This window comes from Ochotona curzoniae, unplaced genomic scaffold (genome assembly GCF_017591425.1).
Source record: "Ochotona curzoniae isolate NIBS_2020 unplaced genomic scaffold, NIBS_Ocur_1.0 scaffold_4701, whole genome shotgun sequence".
Classification (NCBI taxonomy): domain Eukaryota; kingdom Metazoa; phylum Chordata; class Mammalia; order Lagomorpha; family Ochotonidae; genus Ochotona; species Ochotona curzoniae.
In genome coordinates this window covers 68,385,959-68,413,091 of record NW_024467122.1, presented here as the reverse complement: position 1 = coordinate 68,413,091, position 27,133 = coordinate 68,385,959, and the positions used below count along the sequence as shown (strand labels likewise).

Here is a 27,133-nt window from a genome sequence, read left to right as displayed (position 1 = left end):
TACCTACTGTGACATATATTCTCTTCCTGGTATAGTAGTCTTCATTATACAGTTCGTGTATGAGTATATGTGTATATACTGTTCATATCTATGTTTTGTATTTTGCATGAAGATTGCCTTTTATCAGAGAGAACATATATTTGTCATTTTGATGTTGGTTTATCTCATTAAGTATAATGATCTCTAAAACTGGGACCATTTTGTTGCAAATGGTACAGGATTTCATTCTTCTTAATGGCTATGTAGTATTCCTTGGAGTAGATGTACCACCATTTCTTTATCCATTCCTCTTTCAATGGACATCTGGATTGTTTCTGTGTCCTCAGTATGGTAGGTTGTGCTGCTGTAAATGTAGAACAATTTTCATTTGTCTGAGCACTCTCCATCCATTGTGGCTGCACTGGCCTACATCCCACCATCAGTGAAGTAAGGTACCTTTTCCCTCACATCCGTGTCAGCAGCTGTTGTTAGGTTTTTGAATGTAGGCCGTTCTCACTGGAGTTAGGTAAAACCTCAGTGCGGTTTTTATTTTCATTTCCGTAATAGCAAGAGAGGCTGAGCACCTTTTTTAATGTCTATTAGCCACTTTAATTTGTTCTTTTGAAAAATGCCTGCTTATTTCCTTTGCCCATTTCTTAATAGGATTGTTTGTTTTGCTGTTGTTGAGTTTCTGAAGCTCTTTGTAAATCCTAGATAAGTTGTGTAGCGTACAAAGCTTTTCTCCCATTCTGTTGTTTGCCTCTTCGCTTGTTGAGCATTTTCTTTGCTGTACGGATCTTAGTTTGATGTAGTCCTGTTTCTTTATTTTGGCTCTGACTGCCTGTTGCAGGAATTTTTGTGGAGTGCAACATCAGATGGAAGATCTCTGGTGTTTGAATAAGTAAGCGAGATAAATTTCTAAAATCAGTAAATAAATAGAAAGAAAAGAGTTTCAATACCTGATATCTTACTATAAAAATTGATAAGGGAGAATAGCAAGGAGCCTGGAAACTGAGAAGAAACAGCTTAATCTTCCTGTTAGCTGTTTTTTCCTTTTTGTGGAGAAAGGGAAGGAGAGACTGAGAAGACCTCAGTGGACTGGTTCACTCCCCTAGAGGCTGCAGCGGCCAGAGCTGAGCTGATCTGAAGCCAAGAGTTTCCTTACTATCTCGCACATGGGTGCAGAGGCCCAAGGATTTAGGTCATCTTCCATTGGGTTACCAACCTATTAACTCTAAAAGGATATTGTGAAAGTAACTAATAGGCATATCGATATTTTTATCATTCTAGCTTAGCTACATTTCATTTGATTGCTTTTTCTTTCCCTATGTAGACATGTTTCATAGTTTATTTCCGTTTACAGGGAACAACATCTGCATTTTTACTTACCACATTTAAAGTTAAGACTTAAAACATTCTGTATTTATTTTATTTATTTGGAAGACTTAATGCTGCATATTTTTTCATGTTTCTCTTCCTTGGCTTCTTAGAACATAATTGTAAGCACCCATTTCATGTCGCCAAACATTTAGATTGTTTTAAAAATGTTTTCTTCTGTTAGTTTCTAATAATTTGATATTGTAACTTAAAACTTTTCTTTTTATATGTTCTGTCATCTAGTCTATATGTTTGATGATAATGATTTTTAAATGTTTTAACAGCTATAGAATTAGAGATGTACTTTGATGCTTCTAAGTAACTGTTGATAGAAAATGGCAAGGTACATTTTGGCTTTATATGACAGTTTGAAGAGTGTGAAATATCCTAAATATGTGACAGAATGGAACTAAGTAAAACACATGATGAGTTTATGCTCTGGTTTTAAATAGAAGTTAGCTCTATATGGAAGAAGGCAGTAGTATATATTTTTAGAAACACATACACACATACACACTCCCATCCTATTTGTAATCACTGTAAAGAATTATTTATTCTTTTCCTTACTTAATGAGAAGTCCAGAGTTTTAAATTTTTCTCCTTAGACTAATCCTCAGTTTTTTCATATTTTTGCTATCATTCCTTATATCACTGTATTTTGATTTTCTGAGGCACAGAGGGCTTTGCCGTTCACTGCAGTTGTGCTCGTTTCAGATGTCAGTTCCATAGACTGCTCTGAGTACACGAGATTAGAAGTCAGGGATTGAAAGATTTAACTCTGGGTCCCCTGGAGTCTACTTGTCCACCTAGTAGCTTCCTTCAGTGTTGGTTTGGTTCAGTAGCTCAGCTTATTCGGAAGAGAGCATGGTTTAAGCATAGTAAACAAAGACCACAGCTTTGTATTCAACAGAGAAAACCAACTTTCGTATTTTCTTGTCATTTCCTTCGATCATCAGAGTATGTTAATTGTATTGTACTCAACATCAGCAAGTTTCTTATCAATTTCCCTTTATAGGGATTTTTTAGGTTTCCCTGAAATCATAGGATCTTTTACTTAGGAAGGTACATACATTGTCAATATAAAAATTGCCCAATCCACAAATATTTGATCTGGCATACCTCCCACTCTTGCTTGCAATCTACAATACGAAACTAGAACTGGGTGGGTGACAGATTTTGGGAAAGGTTGCACAAGAGTTAGTGACCTAAACAGACTCATATTAGGACATTATAGAGATGAAAATCTGTAGCTGGATGTTGGCTTGTCACATGATAAGAGCTTTGTATATGTTTGGTAATGAAATTTTGAAAAAAGAAACTGGGCCTAGTGCAGTAGCCTAGTGGCTAAAGTCCTCGCCTTGAACGTGCCAGGATCCCATATGGCTGCTGGTTCATGTCCTGGTAGTCCCGCTTCCCATCCAGCTCCATGCCTGTGGCCTGGGAAAGCAGTAGAGGATGGCCCAAAGCCTTGGGACCCTGCCACCCGCATAGGAGACCTGGAAAAAACTCCCAGCACCTGGCTTCAGATCAACTCAGGTCTGGCCGTTGTGGCCACTTTTGGAGTGAATCATTGGATGGAAGATCTTCCTCTCTGTCTCTCTTCTTCTCTATATATCTGATTTTCCAATAAAAATAAATATCCTTTAAAAAGTGAGTAAACCAGAGCCAAGCATTCAATGGAAGTGGAGGGAGAGAAGGGGGAAAGAATGAGTCAGCAAGAGCAGGAATAAATGAGAAAGGAGTGGCAGGAGAACAGTACTCCAGATACAAAAATTAGAGTACAAGTAGGTGAGATATGATAGAGTTCTCTGATTTAGCCTAAAACTGTAAAATTACCTTTATTGGTATTCTTCAGGTTAGGCTGTTTCCTAGGAACCATGGTTTTGAACAATAGCTGTAACAGTTTAGTCCAAGTACTAGTGTGGATTGTAATAGATTCCCTGTACTTCAGTGGGCGTTTGGAAAGATTTCACTGTAATAGAAACAAACCACAGTGCTCTTTGCTTCCGGAGCCGGAATGATCCTAAAGGAATTGTGAAGCTCATCATGCTCTTGTTGAACACTTTTGTTCCTCTTGTACCCAGCAACCTGCCTGGGAGCAGCACTCAAGGGCTCTGGAAATCAGCATCATGTAAGTGATCTAAGCCAGGCTTCTATGTCCTGGCTTTCCAGCAGCAATTCTAATCTGCTAATGGTTATTCTGCTTTAGCTTAGCAAACAAACAAATAATACTAACCCTCAGAGAAATGGCAGCAAAGTCTTTATTGAAGCTTCAAAACCAGAAAAGCCTCATGGAAGTCCTCTTGGTCAGAGAGTGTAAGTGAACTTGTTTAATACCCAGTGAACACTTTTTATGATTGTGTCATTTTTGAACACAGAAGTTTACTAATGCTGTAGGCAAACCCAAACCAGCAGTGTGTGGTTTTTTGTTGTTGTTGTTGTTGTTTTAAGATTTATTAATTTTTATTGGAAAGACAGATAAGCAGAGAGGAGAGATAGAGAGGAAGATCTTCCATCCAATGATTTACTCCTCAAGCAGCTGCAACGGCTGGAACTGAAGCCAGCCACGTGGGTGCAGGGTCCCAAGGCTTTGGGCCATCCTCAACTGCTTTCCCAGGCCACAGGCAGGGAGCTGGATGGGAAGCTGGGCTGCCAGGATTAGAACCGGCGCCCATAAGGGATCCCGGCACATTCAAGGCGAGGATCTTAACCATTACGCATCGTGCCAGGCCCTGTCTCAGATACTTTTAAAAAATTGTACCACCACTGAGAGTGAAGCAGTTGTTACCTCCAGAATGGCTATAGATTTTCTAGTTTTGTAAACTTTTCCCCCAAATTAATTAACATAGTTGTGTTGAATGCATATTTCATATATATACACAACTGAGAAATTTAGAGCTACCAGATGCAAGATGTTTTCACCCTCTTAAACCTTTACTACATGAATAAAAAGTATTGGAGCAGGCCTTTGACAGCTTAATTTACCACTTCAGAGGCTGGCATCCCACACTGGTATACTGAATTTCAGTCCTGGCTGCTCTACGTTCAGTACAACTTTCGGCTTAATGTACACCTTGGGAGAGAGTAGGTGGTAATTGAATTTCCTGAGTCCCTGCCACCTGCATGGGAGACATTTATGAAGTTTTTGTAGATTCCTGGCTTCAGTTTAACCCAGCCATGGTTCTTGCAGTCATTTCAGAATTGTCAGCCAGTGAATTGAAGATCACTGTGTCTCTCTCTCTGCATTTCCAATAAAATGCAACATTTCTTTTCTAAAAATAAGTATATTGGGCCCAGTGTGGTAGTCTAGCGGCTAAGTCCTCACCTTGAATGCACCAGGATCCCATATGGGTGCCGGTTCTAATCCCGGCAGCCCTGCTTCCCTTCCAGCTCCCTGCTTGTGGCCTGGGAAAGCAGTCAAGGACAGCCCAAAGCCTTGGGACGCTGCACCCGCATGGGAGACCTGGAAGAGGCTTCTGGCTCCTAGCTTCAGATTGGTGTTAACTCTGGCCATTGTGGCCGCTTGGGGAGTGAATCAGCAGACGGAAAATCTTCCTTTCTGTCTCTTGTACTCTCTGTAAATGTGACTTTACAATAAAAATAAATAAGTGTTTTTTAAAAAAATAAGTATTAAAAGAGCTAATCTGCCTTTTATAGTTGCAAAGCTGTGAGGTGTTTGGTTGATAGCAGAGAGTTTGAATCTAGGCAACTATTAAATTAACAATAATGTGGTTCTATACCAGTAGAGGAGCAACGGTAGATCTCAAAGAATATAAGGAAGTTTAGGCCCAGTGCCATGGCCTAGTGAACGCGCCAGGATCCCATATGGGCGCTGGTTCTAATCTCAGCAGCCCCACTTCCCATTCAGTTCCCTGCTTGTGGCCTGGGAAAGCAGTCGAGGATGGCCCAGTGCTTTGGGATCCTGCACCCACGTGGGAGACCTGGAAGAATTTTCTGGCTCCTGGCTTCGGATCGGCACAGCACTGGCCGTTGTGCTCACCTGGGGAGTGGATCATTGAACGGAAGATCTTCATCTCTGTCTTTCCTCCTTTCTGTATTTCTGACTTCCCAATAAAAATAAAATAAATCTTAAAAAAAATAAATACTGATATTAATGGCTTCCAAGTTAAATCCGTTTGAAAGGTAATTTAGTTTTTTTTTTTTTTTTAAAAAGAATGAGGGCCCAGCAATGAGGTCCTCGCCTTGCACGCCCGGGATCCAATGTGGGCGCCGGTTCTAATCCCGGCAGCCCCGCTTCCCTTCCAGCTCCCTGCCTGTGGCCCGGGAAAGCAGTTGAGGACGGCCCAAAGCGTTGGGACCCTGCACCCGCATGGGATACCAGGAAGAGGCTCCTGGCTTCAGATCGGCTTAGCATCGACTGTGGCGCTCACTTGGGAAGTGAATCATCGGACGGAAGATCTTCCTCTCTGTCTCTCTCCTCTCTGTATATCTGCCTTTCCAATTTAAAAAATAATAAAAAATAAATCTTTAAAAAAAAAAAGGAATGAAATGCTAATTGTTAGGGAATGATATGTTCCAATTATAGAAGCTTCAAGGTGATCTGTTTCAGTTGTCAGCTTAATGTATGTTCAAAAATATCTCTACTTTCTGTAAGTAGAACATTAAGGAATCTTTTAGATAACAGCTTGGGTGATAAGGAAGCCATTATCTTGTATTTAACTTAAATGACAAACTGAAACAAACTCTATTATCCATAGAGTTGTAACCTCACATCCTGTTTCGTTGCATATGGCCTGCAGAGTTTTCTAGAACTCAGGAGAAATATGCAAGATAATATTTGTAGTGTATCCGACTTTTGGTTTACAAGATGTTTTACCTGTAGTTAAGGGAAATACAGTGAAATGTGTTAGAAATTTAGTAGAAAATTATGCCGTATTACCAAAAAAGTACTTAGGAAACAGTTTCTGATGTAGCATAGATTGAAGAACCCAGCTTATATCTGCCTTGCCCAATTCTCCCACCCCATTCTCATTCTATCATAATTATTTGGAGAAAGTACCTTGTTTTCCACATGTTTAATTTGTGTTGTTGCATTTAAAGCTGCGTCGTTGCCACCATTCTTATCCAAGAGTTGTATGACCTAATTTTGATTAAAAATTGCTTAAGCAGAGGAATTGTAATGGCTCTTGTAAAGTGACAGTGAAACTGATATATTTTCCATTTAAATGCAGTCCAGATGTTAAATGTTACTATATGGCAGTCTCTGACGGAGGGCAGACTTTGGTACCTTCTGTATTGCCCAGTTTGTGGGCAGTCCTGCAAAAGTAAGCAGAGAATGGAACTGAAGTGGGTATCGTTTGTGCAGGTAGTTTTAGAAGTTATCATACTCAGTAGTATGTTTTCTGTAATCCCTAGGAAACTTTAGGATTGAGTTCCTAGCCTCCTGGCTGTGGTGCTGCCTCCCAAATGAATTTTTAAAATTAATCAGAACTTGGGCCCGGCGCGCTGGCGCAAGTGGTTAAAGGTCCTCTCCTTGCACGCCCGGGATCCCATATGGGTGCCGGTTCTAATCCCAGCAGCCCCGCTTCCCTTCCAGCTCCCTGCCTGTGGCCTGGGAAAGCAGTCGAGGACGGCCCAAAGCTTTGGGAACCTGCACCTGCGTGGGAGACCCAGAAGAGGCTCCTGGCTTTGGATCGGCATAGTATCGGCCCGTTGCTCTCACTTGGGGAGTGAATCATCGGACGGAAGATCTTCCTCTCTGTCTCTCCTCTCTGTATATCCGCCTTTCCAATAAAAAAATAATAAAAATAAATCTTTAAAAAAAATTAATCAGAACTTTATTGAGAACTGGTACACTTTGAGAGAGCGACAGCAAAGAGAGAGGAAAGAAAAAACCTTACTATATAACCACCCCACCCAGTAATTTCTGCCTCTGTCTTATTGGTCAGTCCTATCTTCAGGAGAGGCTAAGGTTATAATTGATCAAGTTGTGCTTTGCAGTAGCTAGAAGCTCTGTTATTAAGGAAGAGGGAAGGAATGGCAGTAAGGCTGGCAGCTGACAAGCTGCCACAATCCACTCTAAAGAATATAATATGTTATGGAAATAAAATTGTAATGACATCAAAAACTTTTGTTGGATATAAGTTTAAAAGATCCCTAAATTCCATTAACCGTGTATTGAATTAACAAAGGCAGTGAGTCTCTGGGGTAGAGTGTTCTGCTTTGAATTTCTCAGCAGGACTCATTGGCAGCAGCTGTTATGTTCTGAATATTTAAAATAAACTGAAAGATTAGTTCTTCAAGCTAACAGAATAAAGATGCTTCAAATCCTGTTTATTCTTGGAGGAGATTCAAAACAACCACAAAGACCATTCAGTGAATAGTGGAGCTAGTTAGAAGCATATTTAGCTGACAAAAGCTAGGAACAGGCACAGGGAAAGAGTATGTTCAAGGACATGTTAAACAAGGTAGACAGTACAATTCACAAAACAAATAGAAAACAGCATAGCACTGAATCACATTAACTCGCAAATTCTCTCCTGGAGAGAAAGCTGAGCTAGATATGCATCACCTCTGCCTGTGCCATCTGTACAAATGGGAAACAGGGAGAGAATGTTGGAGGCAGAAGCAAACAAGAAACTACAGCATGTACAGCTGTAGACTATAGTATAAACATGTGAGGTAGAAATTGTTCTGTGAATTTTAAATCTTGGGGAAACCCAGCCTTGTGTTCCTACCCACCTTTTCCATTCATAATTATTTGTCAGCAGCCAAATGCTAAGTGTCTATTGACTTTGTCATAACTGATAGAAAACTACAAAGACTGTTTAAAAAGAGAGCCAGTGGTGCTGGCCTGGAGCACGTCTGCACATTTGTTGACCTCATGCCTTCGGTCAGAGTTCTGCTATGGGGCCGCAGTTGTGCAGAGCGCCGTTTGGTTTTGGCAGTAAGCATGAGCAGTGCTAATGAAATCAGCAAAGATCTGTTTAGCCTGGCCTTTGAGATCATTGAGCCATCCTTGGAATTTTTTATGGTATTGCACTTTTGGGCATCCTTTGGGAGGAATAATTCTTAGCCTTTCCTACTCATTATTAGTTCCCCTTGAAGCTACTGCGCCCAGTTTAAGTTTTCTAACAGGAATTGTAAAAAAAAATTGGAAATCTCACAAATTGTACTTCCATTATATTCCAATGCTAATGAAGTTGTCTCATTTTGTGTTTTGTGTCTCCTACTTTTTACTCCCCGCTCCTCTGCTCTCAGGTGAGGGTCTCCCACAGGTTTATTACTTTGGACCATGCGGGAAGTACAATGCCATGGTGCTGGAGCTGCTTGGCCCTAGCTTGGAGGACTTGTTTGACCTCTGTGACCGAACATTTACTTTGAAGACGGTGTTGATGATAGCCATCCAGTTGGTGAGTTGGTATTTCTGTTCTGGGAAAGGAAGAAGCTGTTCTCCTTGCCATATCAGAGTCTTTGGGTGATTCACTGGTCCTAATGACTCCTAATAAAATAGTACTCAGGTGCTTGGTAGCATTCTTAGGAAGCTGGCTAGGGCAAAAAGGGCTAACTTGGAAACTCACTTCTTATCTGCAGCTTGTTCTATTTTAAGATTTGTACCTTGTTGCAATACTTTGCCCTTAATTTATGCAGAAGCATGTAACAGATTAGGGAGAAAGGATGATTAGATAGTTACAGCTAAGTCTTCAGGTTTTTTTGATATTTCTATAGGTTTTAAGGATGTAACTGTAAAGTTTGGTTTATCTTCCCTCTCCTCACTGTTAACATCCAAAAAACAGTTGAGGACATAATTCACTGCATTAATGCTCAGTCTTGAAAGTTGTATAACCAGGACTTTGCCTTAGTTCTCTGGCCTCCAGTTCTCAAAAAAGGCTGCAGAGGCAGCGTCTTGGTATTACACACCAGTGCCATCTAATGCAGGAGCAGGACACTTCTTTAAAATATTTGTCATGGGCCTGGCAGCGTGGCCTAACGGCTAAAGTCCTCACCTTGAACACGCCAGGATCCCATATGGGTGCCGGTTCTAATCCCAGCAGCCCCACTTCCCTTCCAGTTCCCTGCTTGTGGCCTGGGAAAGCAGTCAAGGACAACACAAAGCCTTGGGACCCTGCACTTGTGTGGGAGACCTGGAGAAAGTTCCTGGCTCCTGGCTTTGGATCAATGCAGCACCAGCCGTTGTGGTTCTTTGGGGAGTGAATCATCCAACAGAAGATATTTTTCTGTCTCTTCTGCTTTCTGTATATATCTGCCTTTCCAATAAAAATAAGTAATTCTTTAAAAAAAAAAAAAAAGAAAGAAAGAAAAGGCTTTGCCAGGCCCTCAGGGAAGAGTTGCAAATGAATCATTATTTGTTTGAAACAGTTTGAAACTCTCCAGAAAAAAAGTTTGTAGCTGTTACAAAATTGACTTTGACTTTTGAGTCCAAAACCAAATGTCTGAACCTCTCTCTATGCCAAGTTAGATAACAAAGCTTTGTAGATAATATTTAATGAAATTTGAAATTTCATGTATAAAAACTGCAGTCTTTTGTTGAGGTGTGCCTTCCTCAAATCCTGTTACCTTGTCAACACATGTCTTTTCTGACTTGGGGGGAAAAAACCATGTGCTGTCCTGTCTCTGCTAGCTACATGGTGTCAGTCCAGTGCTAACTTCTCTGGATCTCACTTTGCTCGTTTCCACAACAGTGAGAGCTGGCAAGCTGTGGACACCTGTCTCAGAGGTAGTGTTGCCAGCCTCCTGCGACTGCTCCTCTCCCGAGTGCTTATTTTCTGAAGTAGCATAAAATTAACTAATTTATTCACCATTTGCAAATTGTGACATTAGGAGATAAAATTGTCATTTCAGGGGAACTATACTGTCTCTTTTTTCCTAGTTTTGGCATTTGTTACATTATGTATTTATACCAGAAAATATTTTTTTACTCACAAATTAGCGGTAACTCTGGAGGTAAAGGAGAAATGAGTTTTATTGTTATTTTGGTAATTAAAACTGTGCTGATTGAGAAAATGATTTTGATGTATTTTTGCAACATACTTCTTAACATTTCCATCCTTGTTTCATTTCTTAGCTTTCTCGAATGGAATATGTGCACTCGAAGAATCTCATCTACCGAGATGTCAAACCAGAGAATTTCTTAATTGGCCGACAAGGCAATAAGAAAGAGCATGTTATACACATTATAGACTTTGGACTGGCCAAGGAATATATTGACCCTGAAACCAAAAAACACATACCTTACAGGGAGCACAAAAGCTTAACTGGAACTGCAAGATACATGTCTATCAACACGCATCTTGGCAAAGGTGTGTTCATTTTCTGCTGCATGAATGGGACAGGTCAATAGAACAGCTTTTTGTTCAGTAACACTTATCCCCATTGTTCATTACAAGTTGTGGCTCTTATTCCTTCATAAGGTAAGTGATTTTTGTATTTGACCAATTGACATGGTAAGGTAATGACTTTCCAGAGTACCTTCCTGACTACTTAATTCTTTTTTTTTTTAAAGATTTATTTTTACTATTTTTTATTGGAAAGGCGGATATACAGAGAGGAGAGACAGAGAGGAAGATCTTCCATCCGGTGACTCACTCCCCAAGTGAGCGCAACGGGCCGATACTATGCCGATCCGAAGCCAGGAGCCTCTTCCGGGTCTCCCACGCGGGTGCAGGGTCCCAAAGCTTTGGGCTGTCCTCAACTGCCTTCCCAGGCCACAGGCAGGGAGCTGGAAGGGAAGCGGGGCTGCCGGGACTAGAACCGGCGCCCACATGGGATCCCGGGCGTGCAAGGCGAGGACTTAACCACTTGCGCCACCGCGCCGGGCCCCTGACTACTTAATTCTTTACACTGAGTTTCCAAATGCCGCTTCAGCAATGTCTGACTACTTGGTTTATTGTAAAAAGATGATGGCACTTCAGTGCGTTTAGTAATGAGTTTGGTGAGTCTGTGTGTGTGTGACTCTGTACATGACACTCATAACCAGGAAAATCAGGCTGGCGTCTGCGCTGAGACAGAGAGCATCACTGAAACATGGACAGGGTTTCTGTTCATTGTGCATTATCCTGTGCTAAATTCTTCACCGAAGACAGCTGTCTTATTCAACAAAAATATCCTTACATTATTATGAACCTTGAATTTGATTCTGGATAAACAATCTGCACAAAAATTGCTGAACTATCTAATCATGTCAGAAGATAGTACTGGTTAGAAGAACTACTCCAAGGAAGAATATCTGTGAGAGAAGCCACAGCAGCAGTGGGCCCCTTGGCAGCTTTTCTAGAAAGCTCCCTGTTTTTCTGTTGTACAAAAATGATTCCCAAGCCTGGTACAGTAACCTAGTGGCTAAATTCCTCACCTTGCACACACCAGGATCCCATATGGGCACCGGTTCGTATCCTGGCTGCTCCACTTCCCTGCTTGTGGCCTGGGAAAGCAGTCGAGGACGGCCCAAAGCCCTGGGACCCTGCACTCACTGACTTTGAATTGGCTCAGCACTGACCATTGTGGCTACTTGGGGAGTGAACCAGCACATGGAAGACCTCTCTCTCTGTCTCGTTTCTCTGTATATCTGACCTTCCAATAAAAATAAATAAATCTTTTTTTAAAAATTCTAAGGTGATGAAAAATATACATTTGAAAACCAATGTCCTGCAGAATAGGCTTTGTAAACTGAATATTTTTAGGTTCTGCAATCTTATAGACATAGTTAATTATGTGAAGTTTTTACGTATTAATGAATTGTGTGCTGCTAGGTATTTCAAAGACTTACGCAGTATCTACCAAGTTGCCTCATTAAGTGAACTGTGAATATTTAGATAGGGATTTTGGTGATTATGGAGACTGAACTTGATATCATGAAGCTTTGTGACACGGCGTAGATTGAACTCATGAATGCGGTCAGGAGCGTTCAGTAACCTGGAAATCCTCATTTAACTAAATGTGGCCCTTAAGTATTAGACCAGAGTGTGCTTGCTTCGGCAGCACATATACTAAAAATTAGACCAGAAGATCCTCTGTCCTTGTTAATACTGCTTTTGACAAATTACATAATCTTTTTGCAACTTATCTGTAAAATGAGGGTAATGCTTCACAACAATACTTCGAAGAGTGAATGGCTGGAGATATGTGTTTCTACAGCACCATGCCTGGCTTCAGAATGTCGTGTACCCATCCTTTTTTACTGGAAAACAGACTGTGCCTTTCTTAGTACAGTGTTTGGTTTAACTGAAAGCTCTTTAAGTTGTTCCAAGGCCTGGTTCGTAGACTCAGCAGTTTGTGTATTGGTCTTATTTCTCTTGACAGGAAGAGTAAGAACAGAAATGGATGGGTATGTGTTAATGTTTACTCAAGAGAGTTTAATAGAAAAGGGGAATGGTAGACCTTTGACCCAGCAATTAAGTCACTGGTTAAGATACAACTGTCCCATATTTTGGAGTACCTGAGTTAAGATATGTGTGTGGTGGTACAAGTAATTAAGTTCCTATCACATGTGGGAGCCCTGATTGAGTCCCCGGCTCCAACTTCTGACTCATGAGAGCACTGAGGGGTTAAACCAGCCGAGGAGAGTCCTCTTGCTCTCTCACATTCTCTTCCTTTCAGCTCTCCTGCCTTCTTCCTTTTCTAGCTCACTCTTTGCCTTTCAGATAGTTTAAAAGAAAAAAAAAAAAAAAAGAGGGCCTGCTGCAATAGTGTAGCAGCTAGAGTCCTCACCTTGAATGCATCAGGATCCCATATGGGCACCGGTTCTAACCCCGGAGGCCCCGCTTCCCTCTAGCTCCCTGCTGTGGCCTGGGAAAGCAGTCAAGGACAGCCCTAAGCCTTGGGACCCTGCAGCCGTTGGGAGACCTGGAAGAAGCTCCTAGCTCCTGGCTCCTAGCTTCAGATTGACTCAGCTCCAACCAGAGCAGCCGCTTGGGAAGTGAACCAATGGACGGAAGATCTTCCTCTGTCTCTCCTCCTCTCTGTGTATCTGACTTTCCAATTTAAAAAAAAAAAAAAAAGAGAGAGAAAGAAAAAATGTATATCCAGGATATAATTCCTGGATCTTTGACTTAATAACTGAATGGCTTTGATCCAGCAGCCCTTCTCTCTCAGTCTCATTTATCGTAGAAGCTGAATACATCAATAGTGCCTGTAACAGAGGTTTGGTGGAATGATACATGCTCAGAGTTTAGCACTGAGCCTGCATGTAATGGGATAGCTCCACCCGGAAGTTGCCTTTATTTTTTAAGTAAGAGTAGGTATCAGGCAGCTGCTGTATACTTCCCTGGTGCTGCTGGAACTTGATTTGCAGACTTGAACTTCCTGAGTTCCTGAAGTTTTTTGGCTCAGATACAACCTGTCACTGCATTTTATTTTTCCACATTAGAGATGATTGTCATCATTTCTTTAAACTGTCCCAAGTCTCAGACCACAGAGGTTTCCTCTTAGGAACTTGAATGCTGTTGATCATAAATCTATGTTTCTTCTATGTTGTAATGAAGGAAAAAAATACTGGGAATTTGGAGACAGTTGCCCATTAATTTTATGAAGGAGGAAACTGAGGAAGAACCTCTTAAGCCTGACCCTTGATATCACATTAGCCACCCTTCCATTGATCAAGTATTACTTAATGATTGAAATCAGGCAAAAACACTAGGCTACTATGTCCCTTTCCTTCAGCAAACGATAATTAGTCTTCAATCAGGAATGTAAATGTGTAAATCAAGCACGTCTTTCTCATTGGTTTAAAGCAAGTTTTATGGTGCTGAACAATTTATATCCTCCTGGTCTTGCTGGTATTGAAACCTTTTGGAAATGGAAATACCCTCTGTGAAGAAGTAAAGGTGTAGAAATAATGATTGAACAAGCCTTAAGTATCCAAAGTATAGAAATCATGCATGGTCTGGTTTTCACTGATTTTTTTTTCTTTGTTGTTGAAAGGGCTCGTATGGCTAAAATTATCATAGATTTTTCTGGAATATTAGACTGAAAATATTTTTTTCAAATTATTCAGATAGCTAGTCTATTTTCATATGAGCAAATTGAAGACAGCCATGCTTAATTTCACCTAGCTCTATTAATGGAGTAGGTGAGCAAGACCTAGATTGTTGCCTTAGCATTGTTTTTCCTCTTACCAGTATTCCATAATTCCAATTTATGGTTCTAAGGATTTTAAGAGTTACTTCTATTTAAGAGTTACTACTTATTCCAATGAGATTTTAAAAAAGTAATCTTACTTTATCTTGCCTTTACTGTGAAATCTTTTGTGTAGGTTTTGAGTAATACTGAAAATGTGGAGCGTTTCGCCCCCTAGTGCTCAGCTAGCTAAAATGCAACCATGTGTCAGCTCCCTTTGAGCAGGAGCCTCTTTGTTGTTCCACAAAGTGGACAGGAAGATGGTGAGGTGATGAGTAGGTGTGATACAACCATGAGATTTTCCCACTTGCCCTACTCTAGGGGAGGCCTCACATCACCCTGCTGTTTTTGCTAGTTTTCTCTGGTGCTCCCTTATATTCCATGAACAAACTTTTTTTGTCCATTTGCTTTTTATTTTCATTATATAATATATATATACATATATATATTTTTTTTTTTGCAAACTCAGACAAGCCACTTATGCAGAATTCTCTAATGCTCTTGCTGTGTTTTCTTTTCTTTCTCTTAAGATCATTTCAGCTGAGGTATGCACGTCCTCAGGTTTTCTCAGTCAGGATGCTTCTCCTTCCCATTAGTGATCGTCTTTCTAAGACCACCCCCTCCCCCCCAGCCACCCATTTAGAAAGCTGCTTTTTCTCTCTCACTCTGTGGAGAACTATTAACACTTTTTCATGCAAATGTCTTGTAACTCAAAATGGCACCTTGTGGTTTTGTATCTTAACTAAGTGGCTTTCTCTGCTTCCCTGGCTTTCTTGGGTCTTACCTTCTGTACAAAGGAAATGCCAACAGGTTGAAGGGACAGCCTCTTAGTCTTGCTTCTGTAATTCCGTTCTTCCTCGCTCCCTTCCCCTTCCTTCCCTTATAGTATTTTTGACATATAAGTGCACATATTTATGGGTGTAGTGTGATATGTGTGTTCACTTAGATCAGTGTAATTGACATATTCATCAACTCATACATTTACCATTTCTTTGTCTTAAGGATGTTGTAAATTCTTCCTGCTGGGTGTTTTGAAATACACAGTTGTTTTCAGTCATTGTTTCACTGTGTGATGTCTTTTGATAAAGCCCTAAGCTTGAATCTGGAGGGGAGGGACACACAAATGTCAGAGCTGAACCATTATTGGCAGATTAGAAATAGATGAATGGACTGCTTACAGTCAGTCTGACAAGTGGAGAATTCATGGAGTGTTGTCAGAGATGAAATTGAAATTTCTATTAATTCTGCATTTGATAATTCTTTCCCATTTTCATCTCAACAGGAAAAAGAAGACTGAGCAATTTGTTTTAGATAAGTTCTCAGAATGCAGGGACTCTTCTCTCTATAGAAGGCACCTTAGTGATAAATTTTAAGTTTCTTAAGGTAGTTATGGGGTATGATGCAAAAGAAATGGTAACCAAGAGATTAAGCATTGATATTTGCTTATATGAAACTGGATTTTTAAGTGTTAACTTTTATGATGAGTCAAAAGTACTGAAGTATGTATACTAGGTATTCTATAACTTGTACCTTTGCAAGTCCAGCCAAAGTCGATGTTTTAACAGCATTAGCTGCTTTTAATCTGCTATTCATGTTCCCTGGTGGTAACCAAAGGGTAATTGTAGCAATTGTAGCTCATGTACCGGCAGTAGCATTTTACTGAAATCATTCATTTTTAGGAGGGTAATAGCATTGAGTGTGAAGGGGTGATTATTAGTTCCTTAATAATTTGGGATGGGTTTTAATTTAGGCCTTGTTCTTTTCACTGGATACTTGCTTACCCGCAGCATACCTAGAGCAAGGAAGTACACATTGTGTTTTGGTTTTGATCTAACATACTCTGCCTGGCTTAGACATGCAGAGAATTAGTAAGCAGAGCCTTTCCAGAGCAGAAGGGCTTCTGAAGGGATTACTGATTTTGAACTCCTTTCTGCTGTAATAACTGCCAACACAACATGTGATCTGTCTTCCCTTTTAGAGCAAAGCCGTCGCGATGATTTGGAAGCTCTAGGCCATATGTTCATGTATTTCCTTCGAGGCAGCCTGCCCTGGCAAGGACTCAAGGTATCCTTGAAAGTGCTTGGTGGGGGATTTTGCTTCAGCGCTCAGTTGTTAATGAAGGAACTGCCTGTTTGATGTCTCTTAAGAACCGCAGGTAGACAGGAGGGAAAATTGGCTACAGAGATGAGAATAGAGGGTCCGGGCCATTCGTCTGTAATATAAATGCTCACCCAGCCCATAAGAGCTCTGTTTTGTTCACATTTCTCTTCTTCCCTTTCTCAGTCCTTCCTTTTTGTTCTTAGATCTTCCTCTTTTCCCTTCCTTCCCATTGTCACAGTAAAGCTTTTTGTTATGTCCATATTCCTGCCCCCATTACCATTCTAGAACAAGAGGAGTGTTCCCAGTATGTTATGAAATTCTGGGACAAATTGATTACAGTAGCTGCAACACATTTTACTGGAAAGGTCAACAAGGAGTTCCCTTAGAGGGGAACTGGAAAATATTCATCCTTTGTAGGCTAAGGGCCTGCCTGAGCTAAAAATCGAAGTCCAGCTGCAACATTGCTGATGAAGTATACTGATGAATCAGTGCCTTTTCAGACAAAAGCCTTTCTTACCTAGGTGTCAGTACAGTGGCTACAAGCAAAGCCTAAGTGTTTATCAGCATAAATATTAAAATTACTTTGTACCCCTAGCTGTTAGACGCAGAAATGGCAAACCTTTCACCTACCTTAAGTCCATTAAATGGTTAAATGTGAGACATATTTAAGTTCTAACTCAGTATGGAAAGAATTGAAATCTCTAATATGGGCTGCTCCCATTCCCTTCCCTCCAGGAGGACCGCATGACTCATTTTGCTTTTTCCTAAGTCCTTGTTTCAAAGTAAGGCATCTAACTGGTCCCTTTGAGGAGATTTTACTTCACCCTTCAGTTCCTCTATTCATATCTAACCCCTGCCATTTTCTTCTCAAGGATACTGACAGCTTTCGGATAGAGGATCACGTCCTACTTGCTTATTGTATAGCCAAGCAAGTGTTCAGTAATAATTGCTTGAAATTTCCCTGTGATCCATAAATCTTCATAATGGTAGTTGTAGTTCTAAATTTCTTCTACTTACTTTGGAAGATTCTTGGTTCAATCTAAATGTGGCATGATGCATAGAGCCAGATGAGACTCCTTCATCCTACTGTTGGGCCAAGGCCCAGAAGCCCTCTGTCTATAGGCCTGAGGCTTGGACAATACTTGGAGCCACTGGCTTAGACCTGCTTGTGTAGCCATGCCCTTGCTCTGTATCTCCTTTCTCCACCTGGAAGCACATTTAGGAAAGCCATTTCTTCTGTTTTTCTCCACAAGTTTCCAGTATATGTGTAGTGGAACCATTTACCTTTTTCTCTCATGTGGATTAACAGTACTTAAAATCTTATTTTGAAGTTAAATCACTATTTGAACTTTAGTGGTCTTGAGAGAGTACTAAGTTTCTATAATTTTGAAAGTATTGCTACAAAATGGTTTTATTTTCTCACCTTAGCCACTCATCTCATCACATTCGATGGTGTTTATCTGAGACTACTAACTATGTTTGAAAGTAGAACCACCAGGACCCAAGCACATGTTTGTACACCTCTAGATGAATCTTTTCTACTACACCTTTTGTTTGCTAGTGTTGGAGAGAGAATCAAGACTAACAAATCCTGACAAGTTGAGTGAACAACCATTGTGTCTGAAAACATGTTAAACCTGCATACATTGCACCTCTTTCCAATTACCTTTCCTTACTCTCTACAGGCTGATACATTAAAAGAGAGGTATCAAAAAATCGGCGACACCAAAAGGAACACTCCTATTGAAGCTCTGTGTGAGAACTTTCCAGGTAGGGTGCTAAAAGGGCACGCCAGCCCTTGTGACTGAAGTTTTGAAGTACTTGGGAGTCATGACTTGGCATGCCTTTAAAAGAGTGTTGCCCAGCTAATTTACATTTCCTCTTATTGTTCTAACCATAGTAGGTTTGTTTTTTCCATTTATTTGGTTCATAAAGAAAACACCAATATTGAGTGTTCCGTACGGATAGCACTGGAGTGGCCCAGAGCTGCCCACGGGGAAGCCTGCAGGCAGTGAGCACGGTCTTCCACCCCTTTCCCAACAGAGGAGATGGCGACCTATCTTCGATACGTCAGACGGTTAGACTTCTTTGAAAAACCTGACTATGAATATTTACGGACCCTCTTCACAGACCTGTTTGAAAGGAAAGGCTACACCTTTGACTACGCCTATGATTGGGTTGGGAGGCCTATTGTGAGTATCCTCTTTGTACCTCTTTACTTCTTTCCTCAAACAAACACTGCCCTACCACTTTTGCCGCTTAAATCTTCAGAAGTAGAAAACATTCATTTGATCATGAACTTTACTTTTCTAACCTTTATCGCAGGGATGAAACTCTTTTTCCTTCAAGGGCTGCCTCATTCCCACACCTTACAAAACTATCAACTTAAAAATTACCCTGCTATAGATAATATTGAATTTTGAGTCCCACCTGCAGTTCCTTTGTCAGGGCCAGACCAGATGATGCTGCAGGCCTTACACAGCTCACAAGCTGGATGTTCTGACTTTGCTTCCCAGGCTGATGCCAAGTTAACCTCGCAAGAGTTAGAAAGCATAAATTACGCATTTCTTAAATTACTACTTGTGTATCCTAAACTGCCGGGATTTAAGCCTTTTTTTTATAAGTTTAAGTTGAATGAGAAGTTGCTATTGCATCACTAATAGGATGCCTTGATCTTTTGGGAGTGGAAGCCAGTGCCACAGGAAACTGTTAGATTTGCTCTTCTGTCCAGAGGTGCACAGGGCAGGAGTGTAAGCAAACAGATGTCGCTGTAGGATAGTTTTTATTCTCCAGAGCCTATTGAGACCAGGCTGACTCCCTTTTATAGAGGAGCAAACTGAAAATGTAAGACAACCTGAGTGACTTTTGGTAGCTGAAATTCTACTGTTAGGGTGACAGAGGCATCGAGTTGGGCCTGTTTTATCCATTTGACTGTTTGCTCATTTTCCAGCCTACTCCAGTAGGGTCAGTTCATGTAGATTCTGGTGCATCCGCAATAACTCGAGAAAGCCACACACACAGGGATCGGCCATCGCAACAGCAGCCTCTTCGAAATCAGGTATGTGTTGGTCCTTCATTATTCCAAACATTCTGCTTCTTAGCCGATGTTAGATCTTAAATTCTCATTTTTCTATGTCAATGTAGATACTGGAGTTAAAGACAAGCCTTAACATTTCTCAGTGATATGCTATGATGTTATTCTGTTTGATGTCATAGCCCTGGTGGCATGTGCAGTAGTGCTGAGATGTGGCCAGGTGCTTTGCATAAAGCATTCATTGTAGAGAATCTGCCCAGGCCATTGGCTGATGAGTGGGCACTAGCAGTGATTCAGGATCTTAGAAATGTGCAACAGGACCTACTAACTGGCCATACAGTATATACTAAGTAGCCCACCTTGGGTCTCCTCTGCAGTTGTTTGTAACACTTGCTGATTAAGGGTGGGTTTTCAACTTGCAGCTAACCTGAACATGAACTGTCACCTTCATACCACTCTTGGTTTAACCTAGTAAATTCCAGAGAAGGCTGTGTCATCTGTCCCTCCCTGTTCACTGGTTGGGAGAGTAGTGGTTTCGTGGTCTCAGCTTAAAGACCAAGGAGCCAAACATGAAAAAATTATCGATATATTTGACTTCATCTTTAAAAAGGACTGAGGAGAAAATATGATAAATATGTTTTTTATCTTGTTATTATATACAAGTATTGCTCAGAGAGAGCCCTGGAGATAAATAAGCAAAGTATAACAAACAGATGGAATGTATGCGCATGTGTGTGTATCTTTAAATCACCAGATAACAAATTAGCTTGTTCTCTGTCAGCCTCACCTCACCTTTTAATATCAGAAATTTTACAAGAAATAAAAAAGAGCATACTCATCTCACAGAAAGCACAGGTGCCAGTGCATAGGTTAAAATTAAAATTAGTATGTAGGGGGCATGGTACAGTAGCCTAGCAGCTGAAGTCCTCACCTTGAATGCACCAGTATCCCATATGGGCGCCGGTTCTAATCCAGCTCCCTGCTGGTAGCCTGGGAAAGCAGTCAAGGATAACACAAAGCCTTGGGACCTTGCACCCGTGTGGGAGACCCAGAGGAAGCTCCTGTCTCCTGGCTTCAGATCAGCTCAGCTCTGGCCATTGTGACTACTTGGGGAGTAAGTCAGCAGATGAAAGATCTTCCTCTCTGTCTGTCTCACTGTAAATCTGACTTTCCAATAAAATAAATAAATAAATAAAAATTAGTATGTGGTTGTACACACACAAAGTACGTGTATATGTGTAGAATGAAGTATGTATATATACCGCTTATCCTAAGTGTACACTCTTAGCAGAATATCTGGCTTGGTAGGTAACAAAAGAAAGTTAGGAATAGCAAAGAGAAAATGGATAAATAAAAAAATGGGAAATGGAGCAATCAGGACACGAACCAGTACCCATATGGGATCCCAGTGCATGTAAGGTGAGGACTTTAGCCACTAAGCTACCCTTCTGGGCACAAAAAAATGGATTTTTAAATTTCAGTTTAGTTATCTAAAACTTATGACTTTGTTTGTTTTGCTTTGTTTTGTTTTTTAGTTTTTAAACAGTTGCAGAGAGGGAAAGACAAAAATCTTTCATCTGCTGGTTCACTTTGCAGGTAGTGGCAATAGCCAGCACTGGACCAGGTCACAGGCAGGAGCTTGGAGCTTCACCCAGGTTTTCCACTTCCTTGAAGCAAGGGCCCAAAACTTTGGACTATCTTCCTCTGCTTTTCCCTTGCCTTTACCAGATAGCCAGATTGCAGAGCAGCAGGGACACAAACCATCACCCATATGGGACGCTGGTGTCACAGAGAGCAGCTTTACCCACTAAACCATAATGCCAGCCCCTTTGACTAACTTCTGAGTTGTTCTCCTCCTCCTGCCTATTTTTATTTTAAGATTTATTTATTTTGGGCCCAGCGCAATAGCATAGCAGCTAAAGTCCTCGCCTTGCATGCCCAGAATCCCATTTGAGCACGGTTTCTAATCCCGGCAGCCCCGCTTCCCATCCAGCTCCCTGCTTGTGGCCTGGGAAAGCAGTTGAGGACGGCCCAAAGCCTTGGGACTCTGTGTCTGCATGGGAGACCTGCTTTTCCAATAAAAATAAATAAATCCTTAAAAAAGATTTATTTATTTTTATTAGAAACTCAGATATACAGAGAGGAGGAGAGACAGAGAGGAAGATCATCCATCTGATGATTCATTCCCCAAGCGGCCGCAAAGGCTGGAACTGAGCCAATCTGAAGCCAGGAGCCAGGGTCTTTTCTCTGGGTCTCCCACATAATGGATTGCTGAGATTTTACCCTGGATTTTCGGGAGGCAGGTGGGACTTGTTTACAGTTTAAAATACTTGCTGTGTAATTTACATGAAGATATCTGGCACATAGAGGATGTTGTTCAGGGAGTTAAGGCTTAGTGATAATTCATCAAGAGTGTCCTTGTTCAGGGTAGATCTGCTGGTCAACTGTGTAGTGATGAGTCTAGCTTTCAGGCTTGGCTTAGTCTCATGCCAGATTTTAGCTTGTCGCAAGACTTTGGTCAAAGAATATTTAAACTGTTTGGAGTCACAACCTTCTCAACTTTAAGACTTACGTTGTTTTGTTCACTGTTTTTTCTCCATCGTACCTAAATTAATACGTAGAATAGTCGACACTTCATAAAGTTTGTGAGTGACTGCATCTCTCAAATGAAGAATGTAGATGAAATGAAAGGTTTTAAGCTTTTCTTGCTACTTGTGTTCTATTCCACAAAGAGCCATTCTGCCTCTTTTGGCAGCCGGAGTAGGTCTGGGTTGTCTGCTTAAGGGGAGGAATGTAAGAAAACACAGCAGTCTTTTGCTGCAAAGAAAGCCCTTGTGATAATAATAGCTCTATCTCAGTGGGAATCTATTGCATTATGTTCTGGGAGAATTTTGTTTTGCTGATCTACACTATAAGCATATTGAGTTGAGTACTGTTCTACTTATAGATGCAGTAATGGATGCCAAATATGGTTCCCAAAGAAGTATATTTAAATTTACATTATATTTGTCTTTTATTTTATTTTTAATTTTTATTTGAAAGGCAGAAATCTTCCATCTGCCAGTCCACTCCTCAGAAACAGTATTCAGTCATCGCCTGCTGCCTCCGAGGGTGTGGAGAAGCAGAAAACTGATCAGAAGCTGAGAACCTGGCACTTGACCCAGGCCCTCTGACACCGAGTGTGGGCAGCCTAAGTAGCAACTGAAGTGCTACGCCAAATGTCCCTCACAACCGAAATGCCTTACAAAGCTTATTTGTAAACACCAGATGGTTAATGATTTTTTGAGCATTGATTTAGCCTAACTAGAGCACTAAGTAAATTGTACATTTGGGTAGAGTAAGTATTCCTAAAAGCACTGTGCATTCAGGAAGATCCCAGTTGGGTTCATTTTTTTTTTTTCTCTCTCTCTCAACATTTTACTCTTGCTGTTTGTTCCTTCCAATTCCTAAATAGGGCAGACCTTGTCTTGCTGATACTTAGCAGCAAGGGTGTAGAGTTTAGTAGTTTTGCCTAGTCCCACCTAGTAATAAGAATTGCCATACATTAATCAAATTCAATCAGAAAGTAAGTACTGTTGATATCTACAGATGTGCTGTTAGGGTATGACATACTATACCGACGAAAGTTTTACTGGGTAAGCTTGTAAATTGCACTAAATATAGAATATTGTATTGATTAGCATATCCATGCAATAATATTCTTCCTGGTGTTTCAGAATTTTACATCCAAGCTGGTGCCAGTTCTGCACAAACATAAGCTACCCTGGGTCAGCACCGTTTTCTCCCACTGACTCTTTCCTTGGACAGGTCCTGCTGGAGTTGGAGAGTCATTAGTGGCAGCAGAGGCCTTTAAACACTACCAGAGATGGGATCCTACCTCTGATACTGAACACAAATTATTACTCACTCTGTCTTATGTTTTTGTAAGCACAACATGTTTAAGAGGAAAAACTTATTCCTTGTTATTTCTTATTTATTATTACTATATTAGTACCAAGTACCATATATTATATTTTTACTGTGTAAACTCTCTAGTTGGACTAGGAAGGAAAATATAGACCCAAGATCAGTAAAGTTGATCCCTCATTTTCCAAAGGAATTTTGGCATTTAAACTAGCTCAGCCACTTACAAACATATAGAAATAAAGAAAATTTTAAAAGGTTTAGGTCGTTTAATTCTAAAGAATCTTTGCTTCTAAAAACAAAAAAGAGGGGGGTTCGATTTATTTGTATCTAGACTCTAAGAGAATAAGTTGAAGAACTGTGTAGCTTTAGAAAAAAGTTGCTTGGTTTAGTGCTGATTCTTACTAAATGAAGCTTGTTATGAACATAAGCTTTCCATGGAGGACATGAGGCAAAATTGCTAAGTAGTTAAGATAGTAAAAGATGTTCAGAAAGTGAAAACTTCAGAAAATTTTATAAAAGGCCCAGTAGCCAAAAATAAAAACTGGTTAATGCTCTGTTTTCTTTTATGGAGTATTGGTTAGTTCTCACCAAGGCTTGGATCTCGCTAGTTGAAAGGACAGATGAGTAAACCTCCTTTTGACTTAATGAATACTTCCCTGTCACCTGCTACTGTGTATCAGGAGCACAGGCAGAGAGATTGGGGGCCCACCCTGGCCTTCCCCACTTAGAACTCAGTGCAGGGTAGGGCCATCTCTGCTTGTCCCTGGGGCCTTAACTCAGAGAAACATGGAAATGAGCCAACTTTGCAGCTGAACACTTTGCTTAACTTCTGTCCTGTCACACTGTCAGTGCTGCCTACCTCTGCTCTAAATGTTCTGCTCTACAATAAAAGTTTTCTTCTGTCTGTGAACATTCCTCATTTTATAATTCAGTGCATATCCATGTTCTGAGCTGTCACCTTGTAGGAAGAGATTTGGTGAATCTGGGAGTAATCCTAACCCCTCTGAGAGGGTCGTTCTCCATTCTGAGTAAGAATAAGGTGGGGTTATGAAGAGAGGATGATTTCTATTTTTTTTTTTTAGGATTTATTTTATTTTTATTGGAAAGTCAGATATACAGAGAGGACAAGAGTCAGAGAGAAAGGTCTTCCATCCGATGATTCACTCCCCAAGTGAGCGCAACGGCCAGTGCTATGTTAATCCGAAACCAGGATCCAGGAACTTCTTCTAGGTCTCCAACATGGGTGCAGAGTCCCAAGGCTTTGGGCTGTCCTCGACTGCTTTCCCAGGCCACAAGCAGGGAGCTGGATGGGGGGTGGAGCTGCCAGGATTAGAACTGGCACCCATATGGGATCCCGGGCACATTTAAGGTGAGGACTTTAGCCACTAGGCCACGCTGCCGGGCCCAATTTCTATGTTTTTTTTTTTTAAGGGTGTCACTGAATTGATATTTGGGTCTCTGTGGACCTACATAGTACTGATCTTGACTCTGCTACTTTCCAGGTTTTGTGTTTTATTTTTTTCAAGATATATTTCTTTACTTGAAAGGCTAAGTGAGAGGGAGAGACAGAGACTCACAGCCCACATACCTGCAGCAGCCTTACTCGGCCAGGTCATTGCCAAGAGCTTCATCCAGGTCTCCCACATGGGTGATAGGAGCCCAAGTACTTGAGCCGTCATCTGCTGCCACCCACGTGCTTTAGCAGAAAGCTGACTATGAAGTGGAATTTGAATCTGGCACCTCCGTAGGGAATATGGGAACCCCAAGCGGTTTTTAAACATTCTTCATACTTGATTAGGCTTATAGAATATAAGAAGTCACAGTTTGCACAAATGATTGATTCTATAGAATAACCACCATCTGGCATGGAAAAATTGGTTCTTTTTTTCATGAGCTTAATAAAAGGAATTTTTCAGTTTTGTTGAAGTATATACTTTAATGCTTTGTCAGCGTAATTTTCACTCTCTACCTGTCCAAGTCTAATACTTCAAAAATAATTTCTTGGGGCCAGTCTTATGGTGTAGCTAGTAGAGCTGCTTCCTGTGACACTGGCATCCCATATGGCGCCTGTGTGTGTCCTGACTGCTCCACTTCCAATCCAACTCCTGTTAATGACATGGGGAAAGCAGTGGAAAATGGCCTGCGTGTTTGAGCCCTTGCACCCATGTAAGAGACCCAGATCAAATTCCTGGCTGTGGTCATCTAGGGAGTAGGATGGAAGATTCTTTCCCTGTCTTCTCTTTTGTAGCTCTGACTTTCAAATAAACAAGTAAATCTTTAAAAATATATATAATTTCTTAAGATACATCTTATACCATTCTTCCTGTCCCATTTTTCCCTCCATCTTATCCTCGTCATATTAATAAAAAAAAAAAGAGGAATTTTTGTCTTGGAATTGTGATGGGACAGTGTAATCTAATGTATTCATTATTGACTTTTTGGTACTGTTCAGTGTCTCTTTGTACTCACTTTTTACTACGTGAAGAGAGTGAATGAAGCCAAGTAGAGTGACAGGCCAGAACAGGTAGTTTTGCTTTTTCATAGCTGCTTTTGGAATATTTATCAGAGCCATGATGAAGTAGAAGTGAGTGAAATTCTTTTATAAGTATAATAAAAATCGAACTTAATTAACTTTCTGTGAAGAATAGAATTTGATTATTCATTTCTACAAGAGGAAAATGTTTGCCTTTCTTGTGCTCTAGCAGTAGTTTTGTATTTAGTAAGAATTTAAGGACCCAGCACAGTGGCCTAGTGGTTAAATCCTTATCTTGCATGCATGAGGATCGGTAGTGGGCACTGGCTCATGTCCCAGCTGCTTCACTTCCCATCCAGCCCCCTTCTTGTGGCCTGGAAAAGGAGAGGAGGATGGCCCCAAGGCTTTGGGACCGTGCACTCACGTGGGAGACCCAGAAGAGTGTCTGGGCTCCTGGCTTCAGATCAGCTCAGCTCCAGCCTTTGCAGCCACTTGGGGAGTGAACCAGCAGACGGAGAATCTTTCTCTCTCTCCCTCCTTCTCTATAAATCTGAATTTCCAATAAAAATAAATAAATCTTTAAAAATTTTTGAGAGCATTTTTAAGCAATAGACAAGGATGGCACCTGAGATGTTATCAGACTGTTTTTCTTGCTTGCTGTTAGTGTTAATCTGCTGCCTGTCCCTTCACTAATTGCTGTCAAATGACTGTTGAGAGACATTTGCTTGCATTCCTGTAGACACAAGTGGTGATTTTCAGTTTTTCACCAGTCTTCTGCGTTTTTTCTTAAGTAGTTCTTTTAATCCTGTGCTGAATTACTGCTTACTTGTTTCCACATTCACCTACTGTGTAAATATAAAAAAAGTTTCAGTGCAGATGATGAATCACACATGACTTTAAAAGCATTTCCCTAGGGAATTCTTTGTCCTTGAGATTCCTGCTGCTGCCTTTGAGGACTCACACACTGGGCACCTCTGTCTGTCACGTAGTGCACACAGATGGACTTTGCTGGCTGACCCTTTTGTCTGTTGCCTTGGTTGTCCTTTAGATGTGTGTGTGTGTGTGTGTGAGTGATCTTTAAGGATGAAGGATTTGCACATTGGTCTAACCATCTGTGCTGATTGTGCCCATTCAGAACCCCTGAGTCAAGAGGCGCCAGTGGCTCCCGGAGC

At 40.9% G+C, this 27,133-nt stretch overlaps 1 protein-coding gene across 4 annotated transcripts in view; it reads left to right on the top strand.

Annotated features, from left to right (window-relative positions):
- Positions 1-27,133, top strand: part of CSNK1G1 (casein kinase 1 gamma 1) — a 136,556-nt gene that overhangs the window by 82,031 nt on the left and 27,392 nt on the right. For all 4 annotated transcript variants that reach the window (XM_040969422.1, XM_040969421.1, XM_040969423.1 and 1 more), the window contains exons 6-11: positions 8,578-8,729; positions 10,403-10,637; positions 16,427-16,512; positions 18,234-18,318; positions 18,592-18,740; positions 19,499-19,606. In XM_040969422.1, the coding sequence (XP_040825356.1) occupies positions 8,578-8,729; positions 10,403-10,637; positions 16,427-16,512; positions 18,234-18,318; positions 18,592-18,740; positions 19,499-19,606 (815 nt within the window). The remainder of the gene's footprint in view (positions 1-8,577; positions 8,730-10,402; positions 10,638-16,426; positions 16,513-18,233; positions 18,319-18,591; positions 18,741-19,498; positions 19,607-27,133) is intronic.